At 32.1% G+C, this 26,275-nt stretch overlaps 1 protein-coding gene across 18 annotated transcripts in view; it reads right to left on the bottom strand.

The window, feature by feature from the left end:
- Nucleotides 1-26,275, bottom strand: part of ADGRL3 (adhesion G protein-coupled receptor L3) — an 837,546-nt gene that overhangs the window by 533,061 nt on the left and 278,210 nt on the right. For all 18 annotated transcript variants that reach the window (XM_064367447.1, XM_012453251.3, XM_064367451.1 and 15 more), the window contains one exon: nucleotides 16,698-16,925. In XM_064367447.1, coding sequence (XP_064223517.1) covers nucleotides 16,698-16,752 — 55 coding nt within the window. In that variant the 5' untranslated portion in view covers nucleotides 16,753-16,925. The remainder of the gene's footprint in view (nucleotides 1-16,697; nucleotides 16,926-26,275) is intronic.

Below are 26,275 nucleotides of genomic sequence, written 5' to 3'. Positions count from 1 at the left end.
CAGAATGAACAAAACATAAAACACCTGTCAACAGAACTAGGAAGCAAACTCTTGGGGATCTAAAAAGAGTAGTTTGGATTGAGGAATAAAATGATTTCAGGGAGTAAGAGTAAAGAACACAAAATACCAAGAGCTTAAGCAGACTTTGAGTATAAATTGAAAAAAAAGTAGACTGATGTGTTCTGTGAAACCAAAGTAACTTATCTGTCTATAGTTCACACTCTCATTTAAATTCACCATATCTAGAAAAGAAATCCAATGGGTGACAGGAAAACTACAGAGGCAGAGGCTGTTACACTGCCCACACAGAGAAGGGTTATTAGAACAGAGCCAAAATCTTAACATTTGCTTTAAAAAATATGTGTGTACTATACTCAAGATACTATATGACTACTGTGGAAATATTTATTTGAATTATAAATATAAACCCAATTTGTCTTCCTGAAGCTATTATACAAATAAGTCTTCAAGATAAACAGCAACACTTATAAGTCTGGTGTCTGGTATTCCATTAGAAATACGAATCTTAAGTCTGTAAAGATTCCTTCAACTCACATGCTAGAAAGTTAAAATGTCCCTGCTATACAAATCTCCCAAGCTTCATGTGAAGAGGTTTTGCTCAAAAACTCAGTCTGTCCTTGGGGCAAAATTGTATCTGAAGCAGCAAGTTTCCTTAGGTCAAGGAAGGTGGTATCTATGCCCTGGCATTCTCCAGTCATTTGTCTAAATTGAATACATGGGCTACAAAACCAAGTCAAATTACTCCTAGAAGGTTCTTCTCCTCAGATATTTGAAGATAGTTTTTACATTCTAAATGTGTCTTTTCTTCTCCAGACCTTTAAGAAAAAGGATTCCTTCAAATTACTTATGAAAAATATACCAGCATGTTGTGGCATTAAACATAATTTGAAGGCACCCCTCAAAGTTTCTTTTCCAATACCATTTGAGACCACAGTTTCATACTCCATTGTATGCAACTTTAAGCAGTCTCAAAGTTAATTTTGGTTCTGAGACAGGAAGTTATAAATAATGAGGTCAATGTATCTTGTTCTTTCTATCCTTCTTCAGAGAAACCTCATGTTTATCTTTGAAAAACTGCATTATCTAATTAGGATTTCATTTGAATAAAGGGGGGGATTTTCTATTTTTATTTGTTTTTAAAGTTTGAGCTTTTAAATCATACATAATATGTAATATTCCTTGTAAACAATATGAGTTATTGCCATATACAAATCATTTTATATTTGCTTCATATCCAGGTAGTTTTACAATTTAAGTACTTTCATTCTGCTTTCCTAGTGGGAAAGCATGAAATATAAAATTAGTACTTCATAACCTACTATAATGATCAAAATATATCCCATGTTCATGTCTCATAAATATCAAAAGCCATCAGAGCAGCACTGTTCCAGAATATTGGTTGTGGGTAGATATGAGGCAAGAAGTAAGCAAAAGAAAAATAATGAGTTTTTAAAAGGTAAAGTATTTGTGATGCTACTATCAGAGTTTTCATATTATCTGTGGAAGATACAATTGGTATAAATACCAATAAAATTCAGAATTCAATGATAGATAACTTTCAGAGATCAATACTTATTTATAAATAATTTTTTAAATTAAATAAGTACTGTTTCTATCCAACTTCAGCTGTTTCTATTTTCTTGTTCTTCTTACATGAGCAGCTTTGTAATTCAGTCAATTATTCAGCTTCCTCCTCCAAACGGCTATTAATCATAACAGTGAGCTGGGAGTCTAAACAAAACAATGGGCTACTTCTAAAATGAGAGAAATGCTAAACACAAAATACAACCTGGGTATATTTTTCAGAGTTCCTAGTGATTAAATTTTCATAAACTAACAATTTTTCTCCCAAGTCATTTACTTTTGAGTTTTAGGGTTGGATTTTCACCATGTCTTTTTATTACCAACTCAACTATGAGCCTTATAGAGTTTGAAATGTACACTAATATAGCCATGACTCTAACCTACATATTACATGTTGTCTTTCACCATGGTAATATCTCTTGGAAACAGAATACTTATCCTCCTCAACATACCTGACTAATCCTTTCTACAAATTATCCTTCCTGGTGGGAAATCCTTTTCCCTACTGCTCAGGCTTTCTAAATCTCATCACTTACTAGTATCAGTCTTTCCATAATTTTACCAAAGAGTTCTCTATATAAAATCATCATCAAATTTCATATTTCCCTACCATTCTCTACAAAAACTTACTCAAAATCTTATTCCTTTTTATTTCCAAGATTTAAACCAACACAGTATTGCTGTCTTCTCTAATTGAAGATTTAAAAAATTTACTTATTTTATTTTATTATATTCTAGTTCAATCTCGATACACTACTTTGGTTGGTTTACTTATAATTAAATCATAGATCTATAAAATAAGGCAAATGCTCAATAGGTTATAAAAGTGCCTATGGAAGAAGCCTCCAGAAGATGGTTAAGCAATTTTGGGTTGAGTTTCTCCTCAAAACACACTTAAAATATATTATTGCATCATTATATTCACAGCTCTGAGTCTATTTTTTCATCTTAAAATTACCAATCCTACTACCTATGACTCATTAAATTGTTATGAGTATTCACTGAGCTATTATGGGCAAAACTCTTCAGCTAACAGGAAAGTATTGTGTAAATGCTAGAAATTATATTAAATTAGTTAAAATAGCAAATGTTTGATTGATACTGAAATGTCTAGTGCAACATATATAATAAAAGGGAAAGAAAGAGGAAGAGTTGAGGGACAGAAAAGAGACCACTGTTTTCATTTCTTTTTCTGTAAATAAAGGCACATTTTTCAATCCTGCTTCCTTATGCATACCTGAAAGCCTCTCTCTCCCACAGCACCTTCATTTTAGACATATAAAAGATTATGTCTTTCTTGATTTCTCCCTAAGGTGTACATGACAGCTACATAATTTCTTTATAGGCTGGGTAGTAATCTCTAACAATAGTCATAAAAGTTCCAATTCAAGCACCTGAGTAAGGATGCCATCAGGTAGAAATTGCAACATGGAAGTCCTAACACAGAGGAGTAAATCTGCTTCAATTCTGGGTCTTATAAGAAAATAGCTAAGCTAAGTAGTAACAAATTGTCCTCCTGTGTATGATGAAGCAGATTTTATGGTATACCTGAATGTTATTTAACTCAACAGGTTTCTTCTCTAGACTACCTTGTTTCATAAAGTGCCGGCACGCCTGATGTGGGCAAGCAATTACACTTCAGACAAGGTTCCTCATTAGGTTTCTCCAAAACATAGCTTGTTACAATAAAAGCAAACAAATAAGATAAACTTTTGTAGTCATTCAAATAGGAAAAGAAGTCATAGAATAATCTCTGTTTGCTAACAATATGATTCTATATCTGGAAAACCCTAAAGGCAGCAGAAAGCTCCTAAACGTGATAAACAACTTCAGTAAACTTTCAGGGCATAAAATCAGCATACAAAATCAGTAGCATTTCTTTTTTTCTTTTCTTTCTTTCTTTTTTTACACAGACTCTCACTCTGTCACCCAGGCTGGAGAGTGCAGTGGCATGATCTCAGCTCATCGAAACCTCAGCCTCCTGGGTTCAAGTGATTCTCCTGCCTTAACCTCTTGAGTAGCTGGGATTACAGGTGTCCACCAAAATGCCCAACTGATTTTTTTGTATTTTTAGTAGAGACAAGGGTTTCACTAGGTTGGCCAGGCTGGTCTTGAACTCCTGACATCAGGTGATCGGCCCTTCTCAGCCTTTGAAAATGCTGGGATTATAGGTGTGAGTCACTTCTATACACCAATAACGTTCAAGCTGAGAGCCAAATCAAGAACATAATCACATTTTATAATAGTCACCAAGAAAATAAAATATCTAGGAATCCATCTAATCTGAGAGGTGAAAGACCTCTACAGGAAGAACTACAAAACACTGCTCAGAGAAATCAGAGATGACACTAACAAATAGAAAAACATTCCATGCACATAGATTGGAAGAATTAATACTGCTAGAATGGCCATACTGCCCACCCAAAGCACTCTACAGATTGAATGTTATTCCTATCAAACTATCAAAGTCAGTTTTTGCAAAATTAGAAAAAAAAAACTATTGTAAAATTTCTATAGAATCATAAAAGAGCCCCAATAGCCAAAGCAATCCTCAGCAAAAAGAACAAAGCTGGAGGCATCATAGGGCCAAACGTCAAACCATCCTATGAGGCTACAATGACTATTTTAAAGGCTACAAAACAGTGTGGTAGTACTACAAAAGAGACAAACAGACCAATGGAACAGAATAGAGAAGCCAGAAATAAAGCCACACACCTACATCCATCTGATCTTCAACAAAGTTGACAAAAATACACAATGGGGAAACAACTCCCTATTTCATAAATCGTTTTAAAATAACTGGCTAGCCATGTATGCAAAATAATGAAACTAGACCCTTACTTTTCACCATATGCAAAAATTAAATCAAGATGGATTAAAATTTTAAATGTAAGACCCCAAATGATAAAAATCCTACAAGCAAACCTAGAAAGTATCATTCTGACATCAGCCTTAAGAAATAATTTATGATTGTCCTTAAAAGCAATTGCAACAAAACAAAAAATTGACAAGTGCGACCAAGTTCTTTAATCAAATTAAAGAACTTTCACACAGCAAAAGAAACCATCAACAGAGTAAACAGACAACCCACACAATGGGAGAAAATATTTGCAAGCCATGCATCTGACAAAAATCTAATATAACAATCTACAGAGAATTTAAATGAATCAACAAACAAAAAGCAACCCCATTTAAAAAGCAGGCAAAGGACATGAACGAACACTTCTCAAAAGAAGACATATAAGTGGCCAAGAAACATGAAAAAACACTCAACATCACTAATCATCAGAGAAACGCAAATCAAAACCATAATGAAATATCTCACACAAGTCAGAATGACTATTACTAAATAGACAAAAAAACAGATGCTGGCAAGGCTGTGGAGTAAAAGGGCTGCTTAAATACTGTTGGTGGAGATGCAAATTTGTTCAGCTGCTGTGGAAAGCAGGTGGAGATTTCTCTAAGAACCAAAACCAGAACTACTGTTCTACCCAGTATTCCCATTATTGGATATCTACCCAAAGGAAAATAAATTATTCTACCAAAAATACATATACATTTGTATATACATTACAGCACTATGTATAATAGCAAAGGCATGGAATCAACCCAAGTGCCCATCAATGGTAGACTGGATAAATAAAATGTGGTACATGTCTATGCCATGGAATACTATACAGCCATAAAAAATAATGAAATCATGTCCTTTCCAGCAACATGGATGCAGGTAGAGGCCATCAACCTAAGTGAATTAACACAGGAACAGGAAACCAAATATTGCATATATTCACTGATAAGTGGAAGCTAAACATTAAAACTTATGGACATTAAGATGTGATATGGTTCAGGTCTGTGGCCCCACCTAAATCTCATCTTGAATTGTATTCCCATAATTCCTATGAGTTGTTGGAGGGACCTGGTGGGAGATCATTTGAATCATGGAGGCAGTTTCCCCCATACTGTTCTCAGGGTAGTGAATAAGTCTCACGAGATCTTACGGTTTTATCGGGATTTTTACTTTGGTGTCTTCCCCATTTTCCTCTGGCTGCTGCCATGTAAAAAGTGCCCTTTGCCTCCTGCTATGATTCTGAGGCCTCCCAAGCCATGTGAAACTGTAACTCCAATTAAACCTCTTTCTTTGCAGTCTCAGGAATGTCTTTATCAGCAGCATGAAAACGGACTAACACAAGATGAGAAAATAAACACTGGGGAATAAGAGGGAGAGTAAGGCAAAGGCTGGAAAACTACCTATTGGATAGTATGCTCATTACTCTGGGTGACAGGATCATTTGCCTCAGATTCATGCAATATACTCCTGTTAACAAACCTGCACATTTACCCTCTGAATCTATTATAAAAGTTGAAATTATAAAAATAAATAAATAAATAAATAAACTTTGGTCAAAACACTAAGCTACCATGTCACAAAAGCTTTGTAAGACATGCTGAGAATAGTGGAACAGTCAAATACGTGGTTGTGAATAAAGCTAAAGAGAAACATTTCATTTTGCTAAAGAACAGAAGAACCAGCTTTTCAAGACTGCTTTTTAAGTGGCTTCATACCTAGTATTTTATATATCCTAAAAATAAAGGAGAAAATAGTGACTTTCATTATAATTGTTGCATAAATTGTAATACTGTGATGTAAATACCTTAAACACTTGTTAAAATGAGTAAGCAGAGATTTCTGTTAGTGATATCAATTAGAGATTTGGCTTCTGACAGAAAGGATGATTTTTTTCATTTCAATCCAACAAAATCCATATTATGTACCTTAAGCGGAGTGATAACTAATAGTAAGAGTTTCCAAACACCTGTCTCTTTGTAAACATAATGCAAACAAATTTAAATTCATGTTAGCAAAAAACTTTGAGAATTTGTTATTTGGATAACACTGACTTTTTTTTTTCCTCTACTCCTCTCCTCAAGAATATCAATTTTTTTACTGGTATGGCAGCTATACTTTCAGAATGCTGTAAAGTAAATCCTTTCTTTAAAAATCTTCACAATTATAGTAATGGGACACTCTTCCTTAATCATACTGCCAATTTTAACTCATGTGTGGGCAAAACCGAGCAAAAATTATCTATATATTTACAGAGCTCTGTTTGTTAGTGAGTTCTATCTCCCTCTCCTAAGTAAATCATAACTGGGATTTCTGAAGACAGCTGAGAAGAATGAGAACATTTTCTTTTTTATGGTATTAAGGTATTTTCGCCAAACATCCTCCGTTCTCAACACGTACGCACAACAAAATCAATCTGTTTTAAAGTCCCTCCCACAGTCCATGGGAATTACGCGAGCACAATCCAAGATGAGATTTAGGTGGGGTCACAGAGCCAAACCGTATCACATCTTAATGTCCACATATTTCAAGGAATGCCTCAATTCTGTTCAACAAGACAGCAAATATGTTAACAGGCTCAAATGTCAAAATGATCGATTATGTTATGTTGGTGGTATATACATAGAGTGTGATCATCATTGGACACCTACTTTTAAAAATCGACATGGTGGATTTTTATCTGCCTGCAGAAGGACAACATAAAGCCTGCCAACAGCCGGTAACCTCTAATACATCTGTGCTATCACAGCTATTACAACTATCCAGCTATTGTAACTCATCTAAAAGCCTTCCTTTTAAACAATTGCATAGTGTTCCCTGGAGGGAAAGCATCATACCAGCCTGTTGCTTTAAATTTTATGCATTATTTGTCTTCATTATTAAATAATGTGCCCTTAAGGTCTGCATCATTTCACCAAGTTCTCTATCAAAAGGAGAAAAAAAAAGAACAAAGATCACTGCTAAACTGTCACCACTATTGTTGATTTGTATGGAGAGTTACACTAAAGATTAGTTCTGATCTAATTCAAGTAGTATTTCTACTCTTGTGATATCTCTAACAGCTTGGAGAAAATCAGTAATGAGTAAAAGCAGACTATTTGTTCTTTTATAAACACAGAGGTTTTTAAAAAATTTTTAATTTTTTTTACCTACATGATCTAATCATATCTAGATCTTTTTCCCTCACCTCATCTGTTATTCTCTAAGGCAACAAGAAAATCAATCTGTTTTAAAGTCATCTGAGTCCAAGAAAAAGAATGAAATGTTGTAAAATGCTACTCTATGCTTGCATGTTATTTTTATCTTTGCATTTAATCAAAACAATGATTTCTCTAATTTAGGTCACCAAATTTACGCTTTTTAACTTCACATAAAACTAATGATAACAAAGTGAGGGTATATCTGTCACTCACTATTCAATTTTTTTAAACTTAGAAAGAATACTGATGACAGGATATTTTATTGGGCTTACAGTCTAATTAAAAGCAACAGAATTTCACTTTGAATAGCTTTTCAACACCCTTTAACATTTTTCTTTGAATGCTGATCTAAGCTTAAGATGTTCATTAGTAACTCATTAAAGACTTAGTTACAGTCCAGTGGGTGACTCCTAAATATAATGATGGAATGTGTGCACAAAACGTGTAGACTCGTAATTAGAAAAACTGTCACATTGTGGATTAAGAATATACAATGCAGTCTTTGAAAAAGAACTATAGAAAGTAAGTGACCCCAAGATGGTGTTGTATTTTAAATTTTGCTTACTATCCAGATCATTTGTTTTTTGGTTTTAATTCCTGAAGGTATGTTTTAATGACCCCATTCTCCCAGGATTAAATGTGTGAGGCTTTGTATTAGGGCCTTTTTATACATTATTTTATTTAATCCTCATACTATAACGAAGTAGACCTAATTACTCATTTAGCAAATAAAGAAACTGTGATTTAAACTCTTTGAGGCCATATATCTTGGAAGTATTGGAACTGGAGTTAAATTAGAAGGCTTAAGATCTTTCTACTCCATTTGATAGGACCATACAAGATAAGATACTAAGGCAATTTAAATTAGACAATATTGTAAACTTCAGGTTCTGGGCTTCATGTAAGCAATGCTTCCTAAATATGCTGACATCATCTTCCATGGTTTCTGAAAACTACAGGAGATATTCAGTCTCAACATTTATAAATCATTAATTATCCTTGCCATATAATACACCGGGTTCTCTACTAATTTCCATTTTTTTTATTCGTTCATTAAAAGATGTGATGTGAGTCCAGAGGACACTAATATATAATATGTGGATTTGATAGAAAGATGCAGAGCTATAGAATTACTCTTGAGATGAACTAAAAGTCATTCAGTAATTTGCGGAGCATGTTAGAGAAAAACAGTCTACAGAAATAAAATGAAAGACTCAATATTTATAATATAATTTGAGCAAAGATATAAAAATATAAAAAAGAGGATTTCTAAAATCTGGAAAAAAAATCAGACTCCACCAAAAATATAAAGTTTTCTTGGCTACCAAAGTTTAATTTTCTTCATCATTTTCTTAAGGAGAAGTAATTGGGAAGTAATAAACCCCAATAAATTACCTTACTGTTTTATATATAATTCACCAATATACAGGTCTCCTATAAGAATAAAGTTTAAATTATTGACAATTATTAATTTTTATAGACCTAATAACAAAAAAACTGAGCTGATAACCCACAAGAATGGGAGAAAATATTTGCAAACTATCGCTCTAACAAGGGTTAATAACTCAACAGGAAAAAATCAATCTGATTTTAAATGAGCAAAAGATGTGAATAGACATTTCTCAAAAGACGATATACAAATGACCAACAGATAAATGAAAAATGCTCAACATCACTAATCATCAGAGAAGTGCAAATTATAACCACAATGAAGTATCATCTCCCACAGTTAAAATGGGTTTTACACAAAAAACAGACAATAATAAATGCTGGTGAGGATGTGAAGAAAGAGGAATCTTTGTACTTTGTTGATGTGAATGTAAATAGTGCAGCCACAATGGAAAAGAGTATGAAGATTCCTCAAAAACGAAAAGGACTACCATATGATGCATAAATCCCACTGCTGGGGATATGTCAAAAGAAAGAAAATCAGTGCATTGAAGAGAGACATGTGCACTCGCATATTTACTCGCATATTTACTGCAACACTATTCACAATATCCAAGATATGGAATCAACCTGTGTCCATCAATGAATGAATGGATAAAGAAAATATGGTTACATATACATAATGAAATATTATCCAACCATAACAAAATGATGAAATTTTTAAGCCAGGCATAGAAAGACAAATATTGCATATTCTCACTAATATGTGACAGATTAAAAAATACTAAACTAATGGAGATAGAGAGTAGCATGACGGTTACGAGAAGATGGGAAGATTAGTGAAGAGGAGAGAGATGAACAGAAGATGGTTAGTTGGTACAAAAATACAGTTAGGTAGAAGGAATAATATCTAGTGGTGAGTAGCACAATATGGTGACTATAGCCAACAATAATTTATTGTATATTTCAAAATAACTAAAATGGTAGAATTGTAATATTCCTAACACATATAAGTAAAAATATTGGAGGTGATAGATACCCTAATTACTCTGGAGTAACTGATCCTTACAAATTGTATGCTTGTATCAAATATTATATATATCCCATAAATATGCACTATTAGGTATTCATGATAATGAAAATAATTTTTTTTTTTTTTTTTTTTTTTTTTTTTTTTGGAGACGGAGTTTTGCTCTTGTCACCCAGGCTGGCGTGCAATGGCACGATCTCGGCTCACTGCAACCTCCGCCTCCTGGGTTCAGGCAATTCTCCTGCCTCAGCCTCCTGAGTAGCTGGGATTACAGGCACGCGCCACCATGCCCAGCTAATTTTTTGTATTTTTAGTAGAGACGGGGTTTCACCATGTTGACCAGGATGGTCTCGATCTCTTGACCTTGTGATCCACCCGCCTCGGCCTCCCAAAGTGCTGGGATTACAGGCGTGAGCCACCGCGCCCGGCGAAAATAAATTTTTAAAAAATCTTGAATGAATGAACTACTTTGAGGAATCAAATACATGAGTAAAAGAGGGCTAGGTACAGTAGTTCATACCTGTAATCCCAGTGTTCTGGGAGGTCAAGTTAGGAAGACTGCTGAGCAATACAGCAAGATTCCACCTTTAGGAAAAAATTTAAAACTTAGGCATGGTGGCACATGCCTGTAATCCTAGCTACTTGTAAGGCTGAGGTGGGAGGATTACTTGAGCCCAGGAGGTTGAGGCTACAGTGGGCTCTGATTGTGCCACAGTGCTACAGACTGGAGGACAGAGCGAGACCCTGTCTTACAAAAAGTGGGGGAGGATTTAGAGTGATGAAGGTAGACAAATGGTGCATAATTCAACATAAAATAGGTGAGATTTAAGTGGATAAATCCAGGCAAATAGCCTCCCAGAAAATGTGAAATGTTCCCAACACAAAGAAATGATAAATGAATGAGGTGATGGACATCCTAAGTAATCTATTTGATCATTATACACTGTATGAATGTATCAAAATACCATATGTACCCCACAAACATATACAAATATTATGTATTAATAAAAATTACTTTTTACAAACAATATTTAAAATTTTTACTTAAAATTAAAAATTTAAAAATAAATAAAAAATTTAAAAGCTACTCTTAGAAAATGTAGTCTAAAAAACTCTGAAAAACAAATGTCTTCTAACAATATCTTACTATCTTTTCAAAAAAGATACCCAATTTTATTGAGGATGAAAGTAAATAGTAATCCAAGACTAAGAAAACAATGACTTTATATTGTATATTCAAATATTTTTGAATATAAATAGTATAAAACAACAACCCTATTGTAGTCAGAGTCCACTGCAGACCAAGAAATATACAAAATATGATAAATTACAAATATCTCAAATAGTCACAATACACGAAATTACAATATAAGAAAATTCTATTTTACTCCAAATATATACACGTCACTCATAAATTATTACTATAATTAAATTCACATATAACAACTTTTGCAAGTACAAAGCAAAAGAAAGAAAAAATTATTTTCCAATTGCCAACCAATATACTATTTGGGAAAGTTTCCAAACAAATTCTTCCACATAAAGGAAAGCTATCGGCCATGCATATTTGTAGCTTACCCTTTGATATCAGCAATTGTGCAGATAGCTTACAATATACATATTTTAAAACTCAGTACCCACTGGCTAATGTGGATGGTGTTGGGTGTGTTAGCAGTATCTTCATATATCATTACCATGACATAGATTTTTCTTTATAATGTATTTGACCATAAAAATTGTTATATTACTGCAGAAATTACAAATTACCTAGGCTGGCAAGTGTACTAAACATTTCAAGGATGATTAATTTCTAAAAATAACGAAGTTAAGCAGAGCTTAGAAGGCAACCTGACTCACAACTAATAAAACACTACTTCATAGAAATAATTATATGATAAAATGCTATGTAGTTAATTGTAATTTTGCACTTTTTCAAGTTTCATATCTCATTAGAAGTTACAAAATACATGAATATTATCTTAAATCTTTGACATTAGTATTATAATTGTAAATACAGATAAACAATAAAATGAAAATTATATAAAAATAAATATGTACCTGATCATTCTTTTGTCCCTACTAAGAACTGTTTATTATAAGTAATTTCTTGCACATGATCAAATGCAGGATAACCAGTAAAGTCCCTGAATATATAAATACAGATGCAACTTTAACAACAGACTTTCAGAAAAAAAAGCATGAATAAGGTGGTTCTAGAAGCTTTTGTTAATATTGTAGTTGATTTTGTTTTTGTGAAGACCCTATAAAACATATTGCTTGCTGTTATTCCTAGTTTACGTGCCAGTGGTCCTGTTTTCTATCTCTTCAACTATGATGCAGTTACTACAAGTGAGGTTCAATAAAGCCAAGATGTAGTTGAAATATTTGAGCACCATCTGAACTTCCAAACAGCTGGGCCTTGGATAAAGTTACCTCCCAGGAACAGGTCTCTCAGCCCAACGTCCCACATTGGACCTTGATATTTCTTTACTGCCAATCAGAATGAGCCCCAGGTACCTGCATTATTACTGAGTTCTTGTTCTCTAATATCCTTATTTTCCCTTGCTCCCAACCACATCAATAGAATAACAAAAAAAAAAAGAATCCTTTATCTTCATGCAACACTACAGTAGTGCACAGCAAAGAACTGGCCATCTGCTTCAGCTGCTCCTCTTTACCTCTGCCAGGTCTCATTGCATTATAGATAAGGATTTTATGGCTCTACAGGAAGGGGACACAGTCATGGAAAACAGAAAAAGAGAAATACAGAAGTACACGGAGACACAGAATATGGACAGATAAACATAGAAGCAGGGACAATTCCTAATTTAAAAAATTGTACATATTTATGCAATATTGATGTGCTTGTTTTGTTTTTCCATATAAAATATTGGCCAGATTTTTTAGAGCAATGGGAGGATTATTCAACTAACACAAACATTATCAGAATTAATTCTTTAGCTTAGTTTCTAATTTTGTCTATGTAGAGATTATGCAAATATGTATCACTAAAAATTACATATAACCAATTAAAATAGTAATTTAAACATTCCTACATAATGAGAATAATTTTGTTTAGATATTAGTAATATTGATAATAATTCTGTTTAGATATTAGTATTTAGAAATGTTTGGAAAAACATAAATACTGAGGTTAGAGTAGAAAAAGATTTCTTTCCATTCTCAGGGTTAGAATAACAGTAATTATTTATTTTCCTTACCTAGTGCTCAGGAGTTTACCTCTATTTCAAGGTAAGAAAGGAGAAGGGAAAAAATGAAAGCTTTATCAAATGCCAAAGCACTATGTTAGAAGTTACACATATATAATTTCATCCATTTCTTAAAATAATTCTGCAAGGAATAAACGTTCATTCTTGCAGATGAAAATTATATTGTTACACATTTTTAGGTTACTGTAAGCTCCTTGAGGGAAGAAGTACAAGTCTTTTGTTCACTATCCTGTCTTTAGCATCTAGTAGTTTTCTGGCTTACACTGGTTAATTAATGATATTTATTAACTAGTTGACAGATAAACAGGATTACAGAGCCAGTAGGTGGCAGAGTTGGAATTTCATCTCCTGTCTGTCAGACTGCAGAACCCCAGTCTGTCTGTCCCAAGAACATGGAAGAGGCAGATGGTTAATGTTTCTGCCTCACCTGCTCCCAAGTGACCAGGAGAGTTGAGATGAGATTCTATGTAGAGAGGAATGGTCTTGATAGGAGTTGGATATCTACTGGCAGCAAGAGCAGAGCTCAAAAGCCAAGTCCTTGATTTTAAATTGCCTCTGTGTCATTTAATAGCTGTGTGACCTCAATTTACTTTACCACAGGGTACCTCAAAGTCTTTATCTGTAAAGATAGTGATGATCATAACAATAACAAATAATAAAAATAAACCCATGCACTTATAGTGAATATTAAGTGAACTAAAAGATCTTAAGTTTACGGTTAAAAAATCAGTAGTCATCATTAGTATTTTTTCTGAAGAGTGGGATAGCAATTAAGATCATTACTCAGAAAAAATAATTCCCAATGGTCAAGAGGGCAAAAGATCTGGACATCTCAACAACAGTAGCAAGGAGACGTCAGCAGAGAATATGTTGGAACCAGAAGTACTTCTGTAACTGTGACATAGATTTTAACTCAGTCATCTGAGGTTTCAAGTTATGCAGTATTCTCTTAAGCCAGGATGGATGGGGACTCTAAAAATTCCTATCCTATTATATTTCAGCACTAGATCAAAGGTACATTTTTCTACTTACGAGCAAGTTAGGTTCCAAAAGGCTGCTTATAAAGCCCTTCATTCACAAGTCAGAAGTGGTATCACAAAGGCAAAAGAAAAAGCCTTCTTATAGAAGGAAGACAAAACCACTTGCATTTTCTCAGGTGCAAAGTTTTAAAATAAAGGATAAAGTTTATTTTAAAAAAGTTTCTACATTGTTTTGTCCTCTGTGGTTCAAAACTCAAGATACTATTGAATAGTCCACATAAAATGGAAAGAACTACTTTAATTTTTAGCCCAGAGTATTTTACATACCAGAACAGTCTTTTATGTGTCCTATCATTACACTAGTGGTTGATTTAATACTTCTCAGAGTTACTTGAAGATATTCTCTGTGTGTGTGTGTGTGTGTGTGTGTGTGTGTGTGAAGGTGTGCTTTCAATACAGACTATCAATCCCCAAAACAAGACCCAAGACCCATAGCTCAGCCACATTTTGGGGTCCACTGAAATATAATAATATGTGTCAGTTTTAAGGACCAGGCATTTCAGTTTTGAAAAGGGAATCTTTCTTACAATATCTGTTTCTGCTATTTTTAACCTAACTTTCTCTAACAACGGTAATTTTAGTGTGACCTTTTGAACATGAATTATGTGTGTGTAAATATATATGCAGATATTTTTCTTTTTTCCTTAGTATCAGCATTAAATAAGTCAGCTTTTATGGCTAATTCCTCATTATTATAATTTACTGGAACAAAAATTAACTGGAGGGATAGATTTTATAATGAAGGGAATTCATATGTTCAAGCACTTAATATTTGCTATGCACTGTGCTGTATTATTTACATAGTGCTGTTTATTCTATTCTTAAAATAACATTATAAGGGAGGCATTTTTATAACATAAAAATCTAATTTAAATCACCTTTAGATATATGGATAATTAGAAAAGCACCGTTTCAAGTAAAATAGTTATTTTTATTTTCCCACATCACAAAATGTTACATGTGCCCATGCAGGAATATGACATATACTCAGTATAAGATTAAAAAAAATTTTGAAATTCTGGACAGATTTGCTTAAAACAAGATGGCTGAATTAGTAAGATTTTACTCCCATTTTAAAAACATCTTTACCATATAGTGAATTGTTAGAACTAAATATTTTGCAGCCAGGGTACTTTAGAGGAAAATTTCAAAAGAAGTTATTTTACCCAGGATTTAGAATGACAGAAAAAAATGTAATTCATGTTAAAACTTAAGAACACAGGCCAGATTCAGGATTGCATCACTGATGAACTACAATGGGTTTCTATAGTCATTTAAAACCCAAAAGTGAGCTAAAGAGGCTAAAATTCATTTCAGCTGCTTGCTACACTATAATATTCTGAGACCTCCTAAGCAGTGACAAATACAGCTGTGTCCTTTTTTCTTTGCTATAATTATCATCAACATACGAGACAGGGACTATATTACAACATTTTCTTCTTAGTGTAAAAAATCAATGATAATTAGCCAAAAACATTAAATTGTGTAACAGGAACATATATATAGACTTTAATTTATCAGGTTTTAGAGAGATTCAGTGAATATTATACCAAGTTGTACAGATATAAATGTCTTGCTTATATATTGAATAATGTGATATATTTTATAATATTTGCAAAGGTACATCATTCCTAAACTATATTTCTGTTAAAAATGCAAAGATACCTAAATGAACATTAAGTATACATATCTATTAAGAATATTAGCATGTTTCCATAAAATCACCTTTCTTTAAAAAGTGAAAACATACCTTAATATTATCTTCTTCTTGTGTTATTTTGGTTTTTTATTTGTTTGTGTTTCTGCATTACAAGGTATAGTACAGCAACAATTTCCCTTATTGGGAGGTTATAGTTTGTGTTCTGTATATTAAAGATTGTGCAAAGTACTAAGTACTCAGAAAAAAAAAATTACTTGGTTTGGGAAAGCAGATACTTTTGAATAAGTAGGATTTTACTTTTAGAATTTTCCTTTAAATGCTCAAATTTACTACATTAAAAATGTTTAAGTATGAAAATATGTAAACAAAAAAATTCACAATAAATCAGATAATAATTCAGCTGATTTTCCAAAAACTGTGGTAAAGACAAAAAATAAACTGCAAGAGCTTTTTTTTTTTTAAAAAAAAGCCTTTTGGTTATAAATATATTTCAAAAGGTACTTTAAGAAACGCAACTGAAAAGTCATAACTTTAAATATGTATTTAAAATACACATTATGTTCTTTTAACTTTTTTATACTAACATAAGGTAAGAAAAACTACAAAGTAATCTCAGAGCAAAGATCCCAAGGAAGGGTCTAGTATGAATAAGTGAGACAACATTAAGCATTACACAAAAATCTACTGAAAGATCTTACCATGAATTATCGGAGCTAACAGCGTCATGAAAATTAGTAGCTGCGATGGCCACATGGCTGTCTACTCAGGTAGGGAGTATTCCTCAAGAAGGAGTGTTCAAATATGGAACAAAATACGTGTATTTCTAGTTCCTCTTCTGTATTCCAAGACCGATGATTGTTCTTTAAATTAAAAAGAAAAAGAAAAATTCCTCCGGAACAGAAACACCAATATTCCAAATCTGAAACCTGCAAAAAAGAAAAAAAAAAAGGTTATTGAATAAAATAAGTAAGTAATCTAAAGGCATTATTTATATAATACAAATATTACCATCATGTTTCTATCCTGGCCTCAGATCTTAATGAAATAAACAATTCAGTCTCTACTGAACAAATTAACTTAAATATACTGATTTTAATATATATAAAGAGATTTGGAGCTTACTTTGTGTGAACTTTTCCCACAGTATAATTTTACTAACATTAGAATAGTAAAATATTTCATTCATCACTGTTACCATAAGTAAGTTTAAAACAAAAGGTAAATATATGTCTTACTTTCATTTCAGGCTGCAATATTCATTGCAGAAATTAGTCTGCATATTAACTACATAACATTTCTAAATATCTCTGTAAATCTGTGAACATCATAGATTTATGTTTACAAAAGATGTTACTCTTTTTGTTTGAATGTCAAAAGCCTCAGTACTAAAAATCAAGGCAAAGTATGCTTAAATCACAATTTATGATTATTAAAGATAGATTATTAGGTCTAAAATTTCCTTTATGTTATTCTAAACACCTTATTTTTAACAGTAAGCATATAGATAGAAACTAAATTAAAATGCAGTTCAAATATAATTAATTCATTCAACAGATGTTAGTTGAATGCTCACTGAAATACAAAGCAGTGGTCTAGAAACATGGAATAGAATATTGAAGGAAACATGCCACCTATTCTCCAGGAGCATACAATTCAAGACAAGAAATCTTGCTTAGAGGTGTCAAACATTAATAACTTTAAGCACTGAAAAAGTAACTTTATTGAACCAAACTAGTGTAGTGGCCTCCTCTTAAGTCTTCACAGATTTATCTTAGGAAACCAAAATACTAAAGGAACATGATCCAAATCCTGAAGACATCATCTTTTACAGTCAGCACCTTTCAAACTGATCAATCAAGCACAAATTGGGCCTTCTTTCCTTCCTTTCTTCTTTTATTTTTTCTTTCACTCTTTCTTTCCTTTTTTCTGTCCTGGAGATTGATACTTATTTTCAACAATTTCAGATTTTTAGAATTAAATGTAAAAATCTTCTGAAAAAGGATATTCAAAATTGATTAATGAGGAATGTATTAATAAGCTTTATTCTATCAAAATGAAAACCAAAGTCTTCAAGGCAAAATTGCACAAATTAATCAGTGTTTTGATATTGTTATTTATGGCATGGTAGTTAAGACCACAGATTCTTGAGTCAGACAACCTGATCTCAATTACTGTTCAACTACGTTAGGCAAGTCATTTAACTATATAGAGTCTCAGTTTTTCTGTCTATGGTCATTTACCTATAGCGTCTCCATTTTTCCATTATGTAATGGGTGGGGTGATATTACTTAATTCATATGGTTGTATGAATATTAAATGAGTTAAAATTTATAATTTTTAATTACATAAAGTACACAAAAATAGCCCAGAACAATGATGGCATGTAGTAGGTGCTATAGCATTGGCATTTATTTTATCCTACTCATCCTTTCAATGGAAATCCATAAGAAGCAAGATCAAGATTATTTGATAATTTAAAACATATTTATTGATTACTCTTGTATATATAATATCCTACAGCACTAAATATGGACGCAATAGATATAAAGATTTTTTTCTTTAATTTCACAGATATGCTGGGAAACAAAGCTCATGCTAAATATTCTCATAACACTTTACCTTTACAAATAGAGAAAGCAAAGAAAAGAAATGAAATATGTGGTTGAGATAAAACAGAAACTAAGTGAAAACATGTCCAACATTTTCATTTTGCTTTCGCTTACCCAACTCTGACTCACAAGAAAACCTGAAAATCTATTCTCAACTGTCATTAAGTGTATAACTCAGAAATTTTGAAAGCAATTGCTAATTTTAAATTACATTATTTAACATGCACAAAATGACAGATACTTAAAGACGGATATTTATGTTGACAGGTAAGTGACAGATTCATGAACAAGATCACAATGCTGTATCCTAGCAAACCTCAACATTCTATTCCTGTGTCTTTTTTGCCTTCCTCTGTGACCATGGAGTATATGAGAGTCAAAAGCTGGTATTAGGAGATGTATGTGCATACACACACACACACACACACACACACACACATACACATACGTATACACACACATACACATAAATAGGAGATAAATGTATGTACAGCCTTTCATCACTAGAAGAAATTATGAGCAGCCATTTAGATGAATTATTTGTTCATTCTCTCAAACATGTATACTAAATATTCACCACAGTAGATATTATAGAATATGTGGATTAGTAGAACAGTTTTTTTCACAACCCCTACTGTAGTGGGAAAAAAAAAAAAAACAGAACACAGTAAAGCAAATGAAGTCACAAGGTGAAGAAGAATTAACCTTCACATGCTACACATTGTTCTAGATATTACACTAAGTTTTAATGTAATTATCCATACAAATCTATAAAGCAGATAACATTGTTCCATGTTTACTGAGAAGGAAAGCCAGACATGTTATGTGGCTAGAATTTCATGCCAAATTGACTTCAACATTAGTGATCTTTCCTCGATGGCACTAATAAACAAGAAAATGAATGAAAATAATTAGGAACATTAATTGTGCAAAGGAAGGGTACAATATGGGATTTTCATAGAAGACATAGGCCTTGCTTAAATGAAACATTATTTGATTGTGAAGATTGGAGAACCCAGAACAGAAAGGATACATGAGGCAGGCAGGAAAGGACACAGAGAGGACATGCTGAAAAGGACATCAGTTTAATTGCAGTGCGGCATCTTTGGAGGAGGAGAGAAAATTACCTCCATAGTGAAATATGAGTATTGCTATTGCTAACTTTGGTTTCAGTTACAAACAGAATAATTTATTTCATATGATACATATTTTTCATTGTTGAAATAATGGGAAAAAATGATTTTATAGAAAGAATAAGGAAGTACATACCTATTAGTTATTAATAATGATTTCTCTTAAGGTGTTGTAGCAGGACATAGAGCCATCTGTATTCAGGCATTTGACATTTGATTTAGGCATAGGGATTTGTTTTCATAATTATAATGTAAGTAGAGGTGGGAAAAGGAATTTATAGGAATAAAAGCTATTATTTCAAGAGGATGACATGTTCTCACATTCCAGCCTCACCACCTCCCTCTCTCTTACAACTCCAATACTGTGCTAATTAGGGGGCATATATAATAAACTTGCAATAATTATACAATGTAAGTTTTAAAGCTAATAGTTAGCTCATAAGCTACTGAAATATATATCATCACTCTGAATTATTACAGTTTTTTAAAAGAAAACTTTTCATGGTCATTTTTCAAATGAGATGTCATTAACTTTACCAAATTTATTTTCTTAAAAAAATCTGAATGATTATCTGTCTTCAAACAAAACTAAGTTCACTATTCTTTATGATATCCAAAATTTAAAAGTGAAGTTGATTAAAATGAGCTAATTTACATCATAAATATTTAAGTTTAGAATTTTAAAGTTGATATTTGACGCAAGTTCCACTAAAAGTTAAAAAAGAATATAGTATGAAAAGAAATGCTACAAAAAGCTTAAATAACTAAAGTCTTCCCTCATTAACTATTTGGAAACTTTTGGATTTATTAACTTTATGCTAATTTTTATTAAAATCTAACACAATTATACTCAAAGAATTTTTTTGTTGCTATTGACATTCCTTTCAACAAAAGTAAGTCTTCTAAACTGGAGACATTGATTTTACTTTCTGGAAACTTTCACCTTGAATTCTGGTGTCATAATTGTTTCCCCAGTTTAATTTTTTAATATTCTTTTCAAATCATGCTCAAAAATTTCTATTTCTATCTTACATTAGCTTCCTTTTTAACACCAAACAGAGGTTAACATTAGAATCTCAAAACTTCTTATCTTGGGAATGTGTTAGCTACTCTTAAGTCACATTTCTGTAAGATAATTTACTTTCAAACATTCCTCCAAGTAAACTGAATATTATCGTACCTTTCCCATCATAATACCATAGACAAGAAACTATATGTTCTTTATAATATTTTTAAATTTATCCAAATCTTAACTGTTCACTGGTTATAAATTCTAACCACAAATTCTACTTCAATATCGACTTTACAGATTTCTGTTAATCCATACCTTATTCTTCATATTTACTTGTATTTGTCATATATTTTTTGGAGGCCAATGTATTCTGACATGTCCAGCACATACAAAACATAAAAAATGCCATTTGGTATCATTGTAATAGTGAATTGGTATATAGACCTATAGTGTCATTGCTAATTGTAATACAGACATTTCCCAGTAAGCAAGTTCTGTTTTTGTCTTTTTTTTCCCCCTTGTTCGATGGAGGGAAATCATAACTATGACCTTACAACTTACTTTAGGAGTGTTCAGAATTATCACTTAAGTGTTATCTGTACTCTTCCAGGGTTAGTAAATGGACTTTAAAATTTGAAAAATTTAAGACCATTTTGGTTTAAAAACAAAACAAGCCTTTTCCATAAGTTATCTTTTTAATGATATAAAATTAATTTATATTAACGTGGTATAAAATTGTATCAAGGCATAATTTGGCACCTGGATAAAATGGTAAAAATAACATTGATGTATGAAAAAGAGATATAAGGACAGGCATGGTGGCTCATGCCTGTAATCCCATCACTTTCGGATGCCAATGTGGGAGGACTGATTGAAGCCAGGAGTTCAAGACCAGCCTGGTCAACAAAGCAACACACTGTGTCTATAAAAAATTATAATAAAAAAAGTGATATAAATTTCAAAAAAGAAAAACACATTTGTTTCATTTAATCATTTGTCACTTCGTTAACAAGTAAAGAAAATATCTGATATCAGAGCAACAAAGTAATCATGATTTGTGTGCACATAGCTCTTTACCTTTGTAAATAAGATCTGTCCATGGTAACCAAAGAGAGCCAAGAATTTCTTAGAAATGTTCATTTAGTGAAACTAGAAAATATATTTCAACTAGCATAATTATGCATAAGTGCTTAGGTGAGGGACTTGAATGCTTATTATTCTAATTCAATATTCCAATATTTCCATTATTTTCCAATATTGCAGAATCATAGGCACATTAAAGCAGTGCTTCATAATGCATGCCCTACGAAGGACAGATGACATCTCTCACAAGAAAATATCCTTTCAAAAGCAGATCTATATGGAAGACTCCTTCTGATGTGAACAAGAGCTCTACAACTAACTCAAGGGAAATGAGTAGGACAGCAAGATGAAAAATTACCTGACTTAACACAAGTTCTTTCTTTCACCATCCTATTAAACGTTAATATATTTGGTATGATCATCACTGGGCAAAAGCAAAAGGAGTTTTAAGGGAGTCTGAACTCAGTAAGATATGTTATGTTTTATAAATTTTAGCTATAATTTACAATATCTGAAACTTACACGTATGCTTCTCTTTTAAGGTTCTCTTGTTTTCTTGAAAAATTATATGTATTGTTTCTCAATGTACAGAGTGCGTGTGAATATACTATGGAATTGCAAAGCATCATGAGTTTGGGTCCTCCTATTATTCATAGAGTTTCTCCTGAAAATTAGACTCTGAAAACCAAGACACATTAAGACTTAAGGATCTTTTCTTCTTTTTCAATATTTGGGGGTCAAATAAAGTTTTATTAAACAAGTCGAAGAAAGTATTTAACCATTGAGTTTTGTTAGTAGTAATAATGAGTTAAGTCTTCAAGTCCTGAATACCTTTTTAATAGTGCTAACTCCCTTTAGAAATTCATAGAGGACATACTCTCAAACACCTTGTCTAATATTTTCAAGAAATATTTAATTCAACAAACTTAGCTGTCTGTTTTTTGTCAATTTATTGCAAGGATGCACTGTGTTTGCTCATGGAGCTATATTAAGATATACAAAGCCTAATTCCTGCATTAAAGAAGAAGGAGGAAGAACCAATGAAAGAGGAAAAGAAAACAATGAGAAAGAGAAGGAAACTGAGATAATGCAGTAAATACAAGTGGTAAAATATAAATCCAAATTTGATAAAGAAGAAGAGAGTTGAAAAAAAACATAGAGGAGATAACACAGCTTGAAAGATCTGGAAGAACTGTGAGAGTGGTAATTGTGCTATAATTTGAAGAATGGATAAGATCTCACTCAACATTAGGTGAACAAAGAACGTCCTGGACTAACAGTTACCACGGTAAAGGTAAAGAGATGTTAAAAGACAGTGTGTTGCAGGACGGCAAGTCATTTTATTTCTCAGGAAAAAGTGAGGAGCAGCAGACAGTAATATGAAGGATCTATTAGGGTGGAATAGGAAATATTTTGAAGACTATATTTGAAAATAGGAAATATTTTGAAGGAGTATAAATTCAATTTGACTGGTTTCAAATTATGAAATTTATAGCAGTTAAAGACACAAAATATATCAATACATATAAATTACTATAAGTACTGTCTTTTAAGATTGGAGATAAATATTTATAGTAAATATATCCCCAAAACTGTTATAGTTCTCTATATTGCTCCTAAACATTCAAACATTCTGTTGTGAATTCCATTTTTGTAAATGATCTTTTGTTTGATATGAGGCGCCTGAGTCAATAGAAGTGTTAAATGAATCATTATATTAATAAACTATTATTTAGTGACATCACAGAAAAAAATGCAGCTTTTGCATTTTTTAGTATAATATTTTTGTCAGAGTTCCAAATTTGCACAGCACTGCTTAGCAGTCATTATGCTATTTAAGATCAAATATTGATTACAGATAATTACAGCACTTTTAGATAGAATGGTATTGTTTGGCATTTGGCAGTAATTACTTACCTGGATAGATGTATATTTTATAACACATTCAAGTCAAATACAACTTGGAAGAAATTTCATCTATAGTAAATATGCATTTCCCTTGACCTAGAACTGAATTTAATCATATTTTTCTAGTTCTTTATATCTGCATAGATTAAAAAAAAAAAAAACTAAGCTACTGTTTTCAAGTATAAAATATCAAAAAGTCTGGGTCATGAGAAGCAGAATGAATGGAGGACATAATACGAGCTTTGGAGTATGAAAAGGACGTTTTATATCCTTTCTCTTCGAGTTGTGAGCTGTATGACAAAAGCAGATTATTTAAATTTTCTATACCCTAATGTTCACATGTGAATTTAATACTTATTTTACCAGGTGGTTTAAGGCTTAAATAAAGGTAATATATATATAAGAAGCTATAAAGATTCTTGGCAAGAGTAGGCATTCAATAAATGAGAAAAAATCTTGTTCTCATTTAGTGAAGGATTTATATTTAAAAGTGGGGTTATAAATGGCAAATGAGATTACATTTAGTGGTAAGTAGGATAGAAAAATATTCGATAAAAGTTTGTGAGTGGTTGAGTAGAAAAGGGGATAGAATCAGAAGGTCCATTGGAAATACCCATGCTTTTAGAAAATAAATTGGTCATGGTATGTAGGAGAAAATGGAGAGAAAAGAAAAATACCTTAGGCAATTGGTGTCAGTAACAATATTTGCCAGAATTAGTATGGTGGGAGTTCACAATGACCTATAAGTTCTCCCATATGATTTAAATTAATAGATTATTTGAAGAGCATTAAGTCAACAATTTTTCAAGTTGTAGAAATATCACTTTTATGTCTTACCAGTACAGAAGTAAACATAAGTCAGGAGGGAAAACAGAAGGGGTAAAAACAGGATGGGCATGGAAGATACAGTAAAATGTTGAATCGACTTGGGGAGTAGGGAGAGTAGTTCAGGTATAAAGTGACCCTTCAACTAGAACTTTCAGTCATGCCTCCACTCTTCTCTCATTGCTTCCCTACAATCCCCCACATAAGTTTCAGAGAGATCAGAGCAAGAACAACCTATTTCTATTCAACGAATTTTATGGTAAACCAAAATTTTAAGGTTACCTAAAACATGTTTCAAGCAACAAAATACTAAATTTCGACACATCATCTGAAACACTAGCAAATAATATTTATTCTTTTATTGCTGAAGTAAAAAACGTATATCCCCTTATAATTATATTTCAAATATTATAATTCAATGCTAAGTTAGAAGACAAATAATCTCCCTAGGGTAATCTTAATAAGAAAAATTTTTAGAATGAAAGTTTCATTTAATTGTCTCTCAGATAATAATGTGATCCAATAAATATCTATTAATGTTTACAAACAAATTTTATTTAATGAGAATTGTTATTTTTTGGCTTTAGAGCAGCACATCTATTAACCATGAAATAGGTTAATATTTGACACAGGATCACTTTCTTGTGAAGTGCCATTGAGTTAACATCTTTCTGAGATCCCACAAAGCATTTGATTGGAGAACATTTCTAATAGGCTTTAATATTTGTCTCTACTGATCTTTTCATTTGGAAATAAAATTAGTGAATTTTAAACTAAAGGTATATATAAATAATTATGTTAAAAGCAATTAATTTGGAAAATACTTGCTTGACTAGGCAATAATTAAAACTAAAAAATGGATCTCATGTTCTTTCCATATATACAATTGCTAAAATAAAACCTTTACTTTTTAAAAATAAAAACACTCATAAAAATCTCAAATATTTATGATAACTAGCTGTGATAAAAAAGTCTGAATGAACATAGCTATAATTTTAAAATATATTAAAAATTACCAATTATTTACAATATGTCATTTATGATAATAATCAAGGATTGATTTTTATGTTTCCAAGTATAGTAGAAATCAGGAAGGGCAAGTAAGCTACACTTAAAACATTCAGAACATAATAGGTGTCTATTTCAAAATAAATAAAGCTATTTCAAACAGGAATGTGTGAATTTATTCCAAAATCTACAGAGAACCAAGAAAAATCATCTTCCTCATAATAACTAATAACATTATTAAGCCCTTACTATGCCAGGCACTGTTCTGAAAGCCTCCCATGTATTAACTCATTTGATTGCTTTTAACTGTAAACATTATTGTTAATCTTATCATAACTCCATAAGGAGGGGCCTATTTTATTCCTAATTGGCAAATGAGGAAACAGAGGGATGGAGAGGTAAAGAACTTGCTGAGGTCACATGGTTAAAAGTAATCAAACCCAGATTCGCATCTATGCAGTTTAGACCCAAGGTTTGTGTTTCAGTTATTAGATTCTACTGCCTCTCATCGCCTGCACTGACTACAGATTCTGTAGCATACCTTATGTAAAGGAGCTTTCAGCTAGGTGTGATTAGTGTTTAACTTGTAGGTTGAATGGAGTGAGGTAAACAACTAGAATATAGCTATACACTGAAATAATAAAACAAACTTTAGCCTGTGAGAATCATGCCATAAACAGAAGGCCTTCGGTATCTCC

This window comes from Aotus nancymaae, unplaced genomic scaffold (genome assembly GCF_030222135.1).
Source record: "Aotus nancymaae isolate 86718 unplaced genomic scaffold, 86718_ANA_hifiasm-v0.15.2.pri h1tg000006l, whole genome shotgun sequence".
Classification (NCBI taxonomy): Eukaryota; Metazoa; Chordata; class Mammalia; order Primates; family Aotidae; genus Aotus; species Aotus nancymaae.
This window is presented reverse-complemented; position numbering and strand designations above follow the sequence as displayed.